Consider the following 10,976-nt stretch of genomic DNA (forward strand, 5'->3'; position numbering starts at 1 on the left):
GATTTGTAAGAATTTCTTGAACCATCCCAAACTGTCGTAATACTTGATCAGATTTATGCTACTCGATGCAAGAAAATCATATAAGTAGTTGTACACATTAAAAACATATCTATACGCACATTATTTTTATTATAATATGGTTGCAATCTGCTTAGTTCAACATCATACAAATTGCAAAAATGATAAAATCATTTCATTTAAATTCTATTACGAGGTGATATTAATTAAAGTAAATAAACTTGGCAGTGCAAAACACAAATTACCAAATCATTTGATTCAACATTAATATATGCTCGTATCGTTAAGAGATCATCCTTCTAGTAAATTGTATGACAATGATGCTCAAACTACCTATTAAAATATAAAATTTCAGTATAGATATAAAACATTTAGAACGTTATGGATTGTATACCATATGCTTTTAATCACTTTCTAGCAAGAGGGAAGCTCAGATTCTCAGAAAGAATAGGTGCAATCTACTAAAGTCGATACCATCCCAACTATTGTAAAATAATAAGGCAATCATTTACTTCCTCATTCCTCACTTTGCATGCCTTATATATTGTCCTTTATTGGATGGCCACAAGAGAAGATACCCAACTGCATCTACCAACTGTCTCTAAATTAGATAACAATGGAAGATACATGGTATGAACTAAGTTGTCAAAATTTTCTAGCATTAGCACACCTCTGATCAACTGAAGAATGCACCTAGCATTATGTTCAATATATTTAGGTGCTAGATTTTGTGGGAGATGCTCAAAGCAGGTTTTCAACCATTTTAACTTAACTCGATGCCTTTGAAAATTGGATTTAAGGTTGGTACCTGCTCCAAAAGCTGGACAAAAGACCTCTTATAGATTGTGCTTAAACTTCCCATTATTGGATTCTCATCCATTAGACGCCTCGTCAGTAATGCTATATCTTTTCGAACTATTGTTGCTTTGTTGAATAAAATATGAAAAGTGTGGGTCTCAAGTTTCCATCAATCAATTAGAGCATATATAAATTCCAACACAAAAGTAACTTTCTTAATTTGGCTAGCGTGATAAGAAATTGACTTGTGTTAACTGAGAAATGATTTTGCTGTCAGAAAGATTTATTCCCGTGTTACTCTAACCTCAAGCCATAAGAGAATACTCCAATGTTGTTGTATTCTTAGCAACATGTTCTTATTCGTATCCCAATAAGTAGACAACCATTACAATATGATTAGAAATTAGAATTTAGAAATACTTAGACGTGTAGAATAGTATAGAATGTAGAATAGGATTTGTTTTGGGTTTTATGTGGAAAAAACTAATAAGTTAGTTTGCTTATTTATATGCTTTAGAATTAGGGTGGTGATATCAATTTAAATTTTGTTTAAATTTTGTAGATTACAGTTTTTTTTTAAATTTAAACAAAAGCTAGCATTCGTTCCATTTAAATATTATCCCTAATCGTTAGAAAATTAAATTATATTGTTACAATTTAAAAAATAAATATTTTAAAAAGAACTCAACACCTATGGATGTTGAGGTGTTGTAATCGTTCTAAAATAATTATCCTAATTTTAACAAGGTGCGGAGAACTTGATGGTACAATAAAATCTAACGAACTGAAACTCATACAAATTGAGTTATCTATAAAAACATATTTTGAGAAATAAATTTATAATAAAATTTATAATTTGATCCATTTGATGATACAAGCAAACCATGTCCTTTCTAATAATAAAACCAAACAAGATTTAACATATTTGTAAGCAATAACCAAAAAGGAAAATATAATGTATGCATAATATACAATACATATATATGCCATTTTGCCATCACCGGTATAAAGTGTCGTTTTCCCTGAATTTGGAAGCTCTAAAATGGGTCAGTGTCAAAAGGAAATAATGATGTTAAATATTTTGGGCCACCACTAATTCTGTAATTTTGTTCCCATCCCATACACAAAATTCAGTGGCATGGGGTGGATGCCAATCCAATCATCCTCCAACCCTCAACTTCCTCCTTACCCAGTTTCGCTGCTCTTCTAACATGGAAATGGTTATGTTTTGGACCAAAGTAGGAGGTCAGGCTTACTAGGCCCGCCTTTGTACAGGTCCAGTTTATGTGCATCAATAGTTTTGTATTAAATGAATTTGCTATACACTCATTATTTTTGCTAAAAAATATATTTAATAAAAAATTAATATAAAAATAAATGTTTAATATGTCACATGTACAAATCTCATTATAATTGAATTTTTATTAATTTTATATAAAAATATAAAAGGCAAAATTACTCCCATAATAATATAACTTATTATATATATAAATAAAATTTTAAAATTTTTTACTTGAGTTGATGCCCAATTAATTCGTAACACTAACTCAAAAAAGATAAAATTGAATAGTTGGGTACTATTTTGTAACTTTTCATAGTTGGGTGACTAAAAAAGAAATGGTACCCAACTATTCAATTTTGTCTATTTTGGTTATCAGTTGGCTAACAGTAACCACTTTTAAAATTGACATAATAATAACTTTAACCCTCAACATTTATAAATTATGTCATTTTGTAACTTCTCATAGTTGAGTGACTAAAAAAGAAATTAACTAACAACCATTTTGTAACTTTTCATAGTTAAATGACCAAAAAAGAAAGTTACAAACAGTCGGGTAATTACTAGTGTAATTGACCCTATTTTTTTATTCTAATTTACTTTTTTTTCCACTAAACTGATGTAGAGTTAATCCATATAAAAAAACTCAACCAAAAATATAATTAATAGTATATATTTATGATTTTGGCAAATTATAAATTATATATATATATATGTATATATGATATATTTATGTTTTATTTATACTAGTTTTCAATATAATGCGTGTTGCACGTAAATATACATGTTTATGGTTTTTTTTCTATATAATAAAATAGTTTTATTACATTTAATTAATGTATTATTGAAATTTACATATTGTGTAATTTGATTTTTTTTAGAAATTTTTTTTGACATTGAGGCTTAATTTTAAAGGAGTGAGAAAATATAAAAACTATTATCTTTGATTTTTGGGGTTTTTCATTTTTTTGTATATTTTCGATAAAACTTAGTTGATATTTTTATAGCGTTTTAGGTAAAAAGGTCACAAAAAAATACAAAACCGCAAAAAAAAAATACACAATGAGGGTTAGATTATTTTAAATCAAGACTAAATTGACACAATGTATAAATGTTGAGGGTTAAAATTGATATTATGTCAAATTTAAAAGTTGCTACTGTTAGCCAATTGGTTACTAAAAAAGTCAAAATTGAATAGTTGGGTGACCAAAAAAGAAATTTACTAATAGTTGTGTGGCTATTTTTTTTAACTTTTTATAGTTAAATGACCAAAAAGAAAATTTAATACTTATCGGGTGACTACTAATATAGTTTTCCAAAAGTATTATATATATATGGGTATAAGTATTTTTTTTTTCAAAATTAAAAACCTCCGTGTTTTTTTTCTTCTTGTTTGATAGTATATTTTTTTGGAACTGTTTATTTTTCTTATTAATAATTATTAATTGTAAAATATATTTATTAATTAAATAATTTATATTTATATTTTATGGATAGAGGGATGACAATGAAATACCAGAATATACATTTATTAATGGTTAAATTCTATCGTCAATATTATGAGCAAGTTGTTGATTCAGTCAATGTGCTAATTTAATTATTTTTGATATTTGTACATTTATTAATGGTTAAATTCTATCTTTAATATTATGAGCAAGTTGTTGATTTAGTCAATGTACTAATTTAATTACTTTTAATATTTGTACATTTTTTATTTTAAAATTTTAGTATTAACCAAATAATAATTATTAAATTAATTAAATTATATTATTTTTAAAATTTGATGTGACAAATATATTATCACATTATTTACAAAACAAGTCAATTAGGAATTTAAAAATTGTTGAAATTAAAAATAAAAAATTCGAAAAATGTAGAGGCTAATAATGATCTAATTAGAGAATGTAGACCAAATCTATAATTTTAGTCCTAATTTATAACTAATAAAAAAATTTAACCAAAAAATTTAAATTATTATCATTTGATTAAAAACTAAAATTTTAAATATTTTAAAAATATAAAATCCAAGTCTATTTTAGTTAACATAATTTGACTTTTATATTTCAATAAAAGAAAGAGGGTGGAAAGAGGACTTAGTTGCGTTGCGTTGTGTTGGGTGGCGTTGGGTTTGGCGTTGGCGTTGACCTCAAAAGTCGAAACGCAAATCCCAAGGAAAGAAGACGCTTCAACTATCCTCCACCTCTCTCCACGAACTTTCCTCTGCCCCCACTTTTTTCTTAAAATAAATAAAGAAGTCCCCAACCTCAACGACAATTACCAATATGCCCATACAACCCTTTTTTTTTAAATTTTTTTGTAATTACTTATTATTTTAAAATAATTATTATTTTTTAAGATTTTGCCATTTTTTAAAATATTAAAAATAAGAAGATAAATGAAATATTTTTTTGATAAATTACAATAATAAAAAATTTAAATCACACTTAAAACAATAAATACTCCTAACTATTATGTCATTAAATGGGGTTCAAGAATGATTACATTCTAAAAACATTTGTAGAGTTATTTTATTACAAGCAAAATAATTATACCTATTTTAAGTAAAATGAATATTAAAAAAACTTAAAACCAATTAAGAATATGCATATGATTTATTTATTTTTAGCACTGAAATTATAAAGTATTAATTTTGTTAAATTAATTATTTTTAATGTTAATTAAAAAAATCTTAATATTTATTTTAGACATTTAGATATCCACAACTCTTCTATGCTCGCAATTGTTTTTCCTAATATTTTCAAGAAGTATTTTTTTTAATACAAAAAAGGAGGCTTCCTTGGGATTTAAAAGGAGCAGTGTAGTATACTACTACATCCAGGAAATGATTGGTATCATTTTACTTTCAAGGAACAGCCATGAAACTGAGCTAAGAAAGTTGAAACACACCGCACGAAGTCATCTGCATCCTTTCTTACTGTTTTCCATCTAATACCCACCGTGGTCCCATCTACGTCATATTTCACACACAATTTTCTTTGCTGCATTAAATTCTTGGTTGGATCACTTAATATCTTTGTAGGTACATTTTTGCAAAATTTCATTTATTATCTAAGAAAAACTTTTTTGTTTTGTTTTGTAATTTTGCTCAAAGAGGAGGGCCAATTTAAAATTTTGAATTGGTTTATTATTATTATTATTAGTTACTATTATTTGTCTCAAATTACATTTTAATCACTTACGTTATTATTTTGTTACAAAGTGATACCGTTAACCTCCGTTACCTTCCCAATAACAGTCCTACATGACAATCCAAATAAATTTTAAATGATAACTTAAATGTTCAGTTGTTAGGATGAAAATAGGTTTTTAATTAAATAAATTTAATTTGAATTGTCACCAAGGGCGAAGCGAGAAATCTTTTTTAAAATTGTAATTTTTATGATAGAAAAAATACAATTTTACCATTTTAATAGCCTCTATCTTTATACTTTTTAAAGAATTAAATCAAATTTTTATCTTTTTAGGGGGCAAAAGTGCAATATTACATTTTCTAATTTAAAATTTTAAAAATTTCAAAGGGCTTAAATGAAAAAAATTTTATTTTAGGGGAGGCCGAGTCCCCTGACTGCCACGCAGGATATTAAAGTTGGCATTTGAAACCTCTTTAGACTATCATGTATGACCACAATTAGGGAGGTAACGGAGCTTAGCAATAGAGTGATCACTTCATAACAAAATGATAACTTAAGTGATTAAAACGTAATATTTCAAACATAAATAACTAAAATATAATCTAAAACAAACAAAAATAACTATTTTTATATTTTATCCTATTATTATTAATAAATATAACCACCAAATATTTAATACCACCACAAGCTTTTCACCCCCATCACTCAATTTATTTAAGAAATCATGAAAACAAAAAAAATCAAACCGAAAGCTGAGTATTGTTGATGATGATGGATGGGGAGCAGGAAGAGCTTCAATTTCTGGGTTTCTTTGGCATAGTGAAAGAATCATTGAAGATCATATATTCATGGAGAAAAATCTTCGCCCAAATTACCCTATCCTTTATTTTCCCTCTCTCTTTCATTTTCCTAGCTCATATCCAAATCTCTCAGCTCCTTTTTGCTAATATCCTCAATAATGAAGACACATTGAATTATACCCAAGCCGGAACTCCTGGATATGATAAACTTTCCGATGTAATATCATCGGAATGGGTTGCACTTTGGCTCTTCAAAGCTGCATATTTCACTTTCTTTCTCATTCTTTCACTTCTCTCCACTTCGGCTGTTGTTTACACAATCGCATGCATTTACACAGGCAAGGAAATCTCGTTCAAGAAGGTCATCAGTGTGGTACCCAAGGTTTGGAAGCGACTTTTCGTGACTTTCCTATGGAGTTTCGCCATTGTTTTCGTTTACAACATCGTTTCTGGTATGTTGCTGTTGTTGCCGGTTGCTGTGCTAGGATTCGGCATGTTAGGGATATCGGTTTTCGTGGTTGTTCTCGTGCCTTACTTGGCGGTACTGGTTTATATTTCCTTGGTTTGGCAATTGGCTAGCGTGGTTTCAGTGTTGGAAGACGACTATGGGATCAAAGCCATGAAGAAGAGCAAGGCGTTGATAAAGGGTAAGACGGGGGTTGCGGTCGCCATGTTTCTTGTGCTGGTTGTTTGTTTTATTGGGATTCAAGTGGTGTTCGAGATCGGGGTGTTGTTTTATTGGTCGATGAGTGTTGAAATGAGGATTGGGATTCCAATCCTTTGCTTTTTGATGCTGTTTATGGTGGTTCTGTTCGGACTTGTTGCTCAAACAGTTATCTACTTTGTGTGCAAATCATATCACCACGAGAATATAGACAAGTCTTGTTTAGCAGATCATCTCGAGGTTTATCTTGGAGAGTATGTTCCTCTCAAGGCTAAGGATGTCCAACTCGAGCAGTTTCATGTGTAATTTTCTGTATTCTATATATCTTTTGAGTATTTTTGTATCAAGGAAAAAGTTATTGGGTCCAATTCCAAATTTGAATTTTACTTAAATGCAAGGAACAAATATACAATTAATTTCAGCGTTGCATTGATGTTGACTTTGATAATTGTAGATGGGTTTGAAGGAGGTGGAATTTGAGGAGGTTACTTGGGTTTTATAAAGAAGCAAAAATGGCATGAGTGCGATTGCTCTCGCATCGGATGCATGATTGAGGAGGCTCGCTTATAATATGTGACTCATGTTTTACTATGTGATTTTTAGTTTACGAAAGGATTTGTTTAGTATTACTTATTAGAAGTATTTTTAGTACAAAAAGTATTTTTTAGATAAAAATATTATTAAATACGATACTTTTAAAATTTTTAAAGTGTTTTTGGGACAAAAAAACGCTTTGGAAAAGTAATTTTTTTTTTGCCAAAAGCAGAAGTAGAAAATTTTAACTTTTGCTTAGAAGTATTTTTTTTTGTCCAAAAGCACTTTTGAAAAACATTGCTAAACTAGCCCTTAATCTAATAATGCGGTAGTTTATTCAAATTAATTTCTAACTTTGATTAGTTATGATAAAATGGTTATGATATCAAGTAGATTTGTTCATGAGTCGGGTTATTTATTCAAGTTTAAAAGTTTGTTAAAATTTGGGAGACTTCGGGCAAAAATAGTGTCCAAAAAATGAACTTGAGATAAAAAATTAAATTCATTTAAAATATGGATTGGACTCAAACTTGAACATTTAGGGTATGCTTGGTTGGATGAAAAAGTGGAAGGATGGAGGAGGGAATGGAAAAATGAAAAAAAAATTGGGTATGCTTGGTTGGGAAGAAAATTGAGAGAAAATAATATAGGAGAGATGATCGTTTTCCATCCTAATGCATAAAATCAACCATTTCAATTTGAAATGATGAGAGGAGAGAAAAATGAAAAAGAAGTGCATGTTAGTTCAAAATTATGCATTTTTCAAATGCTTTATGTTCTTTACTTTCATTTTTAACTCCACCAAGTAATGGATGAAAATAAAATTAGTTTTTCTTTTCATTTTTCCATCATTCCTACCAAGCACACCTATGGAAAGAAAAATTATGTTTCCATCCTTCTAATTTTCTACCCCTTCAATTATTCATCATTCCTATTTTCTTTTCACTCTACCAAGCAAAGCCTTAAGGTCTAAACTCGGTTCAATTAGTTTTCTAAGTTTATATTAATATTAAATCTATAATAACTTATAATACTATAATGTAAACATTAAAAAAAACTAAAATAACTTATAATACTATAATGTAAACATTAAAAAAAAACTAAGATGTTTATATATTAAATTTTAATAAATGGAAAAATATATTATATATGTATAGCAACTAACCATAATCGCATGGGCGAATCTAAAACTTTTTTTAGTGGGGCTGAAATTGAATTATAAACTTTTTTTTAAGTCAAAAAATAATTTTATCATTTATTAATTTATAGTTTCATAATTTTTAAATGGACTAATCATGTTTTTATAAATTTTTTTGGGGGGATTTAATTTTTTCATATATTAAATTAAAATTTCATTATTTATAGATGGACTTAATTGCATATTTTTATTTCTGTAAATTTTCCTTTGCATAACCATAACTCACTGTATGAATAGTCCCAGTCATTGTGGAGCTCTCTCATTGCTAGTTGTTAACCATCCTAAGCTTTCCAATATGAAACATTGTACCTATATCTTGCCTGCAACTCGTCAACCAAGACAACAACATGAATGGTTGGCTTAGATTCGACCAACGATTTAATGCATTTGCATAATTACTTAGCATCGAGCTTCTAGTGGTCTTGAGGCAATCACACAGTAGTACAAGTGTGTGGCCCTACACACTTTCGAATCTCCCAAAGTTCTGAGTGCTTTATAAAATAAGCACAAAGCATACTCCTTCCACTTACACCCTTCATCAGCATCCCAACATTTGCCAATATACAATGTCAAATTGGATATGGTGACCTTGTAATCAACCAACACCTTTAGGCTATAATGCTTAATGATAACAATGCATACATCTCTGTTTGAAAACTATAACCCTACATACAACCCATTTCAATCTACATCTGGTTGTAACATATGGCTAGTGTCATGGGCGCAGTTTAAAGCCCATGACTATCTCACCAAATGCATCCAATGGAGGTCTATTGTTTAGATAGGGATCATTTAGCCCGCAAGAACTGGCCTGATTCAAGAAGCTGTTGGAGAAGCCTATCAAATTGAAGCCTGGTTGGCCCGATAATAAAGATATGACGACTTAGGCTAATTTGGTAACTAATCTTAGAAGATTGAGGGAATAATATCTTGTAAAGATTAGATTAGATTTGATATGACATATCTTGTAAATCCCTAAAATCAAGGGATATGGTTAATCTCGTCCGTCGATGTAAACGTATCTCGACCATTGGTTTTGAGGGAGTTCAACTATAAATAGAAAGCCTCCCCCTCATTTGTACTCACTCTATTGATTGTTTCATTATTCTTCGTGAATAAGAGAATATTGAGAGCATTTACTCAAACACTTTGTGTGAGCTCTTTCTGTTGTTCTTTGTAGCTTCTTTTGGCATAAACCGCTTCCACTCTTCAACTTGGTGCCTTAGAGGAGTTCTTAAGGAATCCTCACTTGAGTAAAGACTAACTTAGGTGAGTTTGGACGAACGGATCACCTAAGGTTACACGGATTGCGAGACGAAAGATCTAACCCCGTAAAAAGTGGTATCTGAGCTATTGGTTCGAAGACACCCTTAGAATGTCAAAAGAAAAGTTTGAACAAAGGTAGGCCAGAAAGTCTTTAAGAGATATGCTGTCGACTATTGAGGAACGCGTGAGTAAACTTGAGGAGTCTATGGAGGACGCAAAAGAGTTAGAAAATACACTTGGGGAAAGCATTGAGGACTTGAGGGAGCAGTCCAAGGACTTTGTGACCATGTGTCTCATTTCCCAGAGGGATAGCGTGCAAAAGTTGCTAGATTTCCAAAGAAAGAAGCTGATGAAGAGGAATGATGCTCTCGAAGCCATGGTAAAGGCTTTGAAGGAGGAAACAATAGCCACGACGATGGCTTTGAGCATAAGAATAGAGGAGCTCGAGGGAGAGTTGGCCTTGTGTCGAGCAGCCATGGGGAAAGGAGTAGCAAATGCAACACTTAGTTACAGGGATATCTTGAAGCTGAAAGAGTTTGTAGGGACAAGGTTTGCATTCGATGTGGATAATTTTTTGTGGATGATAGAAAACTACTTTCGTGGCAAAGGCATCATAGATGATGCAGTTAAGGTAAACACTGTTTCAATGTTTCTTACTGATATTGTGCGCTTATGGTGGTGAGGCAGGACCACAGATAAAATACAATGTAAGATTGAGACGTGGCAAGAGTTCCAATGTGAGTTGAAGGGATAGTTTTACCCAAAATTTACCGAGGAAGAAGTTCGGGCAAAGTTGTAAGGGATAACGCAACGGGGCACAGTGGGGGAGTATGTTCGAGAGTTCAAGGAACTCATGCTCCAAGTTTCAGATATGATCGAAAAAAAGCATTACTTACTTTTCATAATGGATTGAAGCCTTGGGTCAGATAAGAGGTGGAACAAAGAGGTGTCCAAAAACTATCGAAAGCCATGACGGTAATAGAGTCCCTGATCAAGCTTGGTCTAAGGAAAGACAAGCTTGGGTCATCTAAGTCCGAGAAAAGGGGCGAATGTGAAAAGGATCACAAGGAAGATGTTGTTGATGGCAATGGCAACGGCGATAGTAGTGGTAATGGGAAACTACGAGTTAGGAAGAAGAAACCCAAAAGGAAAAGGGACAAGTTGAAATGCTTTCTCTGCGACGGTCTACACATGTTGAAGAAATGTCTAAAAAAATTCGTGCTTAAGGAGAAGCCGGTGGGTAAGACCTTGGTACTTGGTTCGAGCA

The 10,976-nt window shown here is 30.9% G+C and overlaps 1 protein-coding gene across 2 annotated transcripts; it reads left to right on the top strand.

The window, feature by feature from the left end:
• The first annotated feature begins 5,853 nt into the window (after positions 1-5,853).
• On the top strand, positions 5,854-7,402 carry LOC107935784 (uncharacterized). Of its 2 annotated transcripts, XM_016868406.2 has the most exons (2): positions 5,854-7,013; positions 7,166-7,402. In XM_016868406.2, the coding sequence occupies exons 1-2, from the start codon at positions 6,013-6,015 to the stop codon at positions 7,173-7,175; spliced, it is 1,011 nt and encodes a 336-aa protein (XP_016723895.2). In that variant the 5' UTR covers positions 5,854-6,012; the 3' UTR covers positions 7,176-7,402. The 2 variants fall into 2 exon arrangements, with proteins under 2 accessions (XP_016723895.2, XP_040947692.1); XM_041091758.1 differs by lacking the exon at positions 7,166-7,402 and having other exon boundaries at positions 5,854-7,127.
• The last annotated feature ends 3,574 nt before the right edge of the window (positions 7,403-10,976 follow it).

This window comes from Gossypium hirsutum, chromosome D04, assembly GCF_007990345.1.
Source record: "Gossypium hirsutum isolate 1008001.06 chromosome D04, Gossypium_hirsutum_v2.1, whole genome shotgun sequence".
NCBI lineage: Eukaryota > Viridiplantae > Streptophyta > Magnoliopsida > Malvales > Malvaceae > Gossypium > Gossypium hirsutum.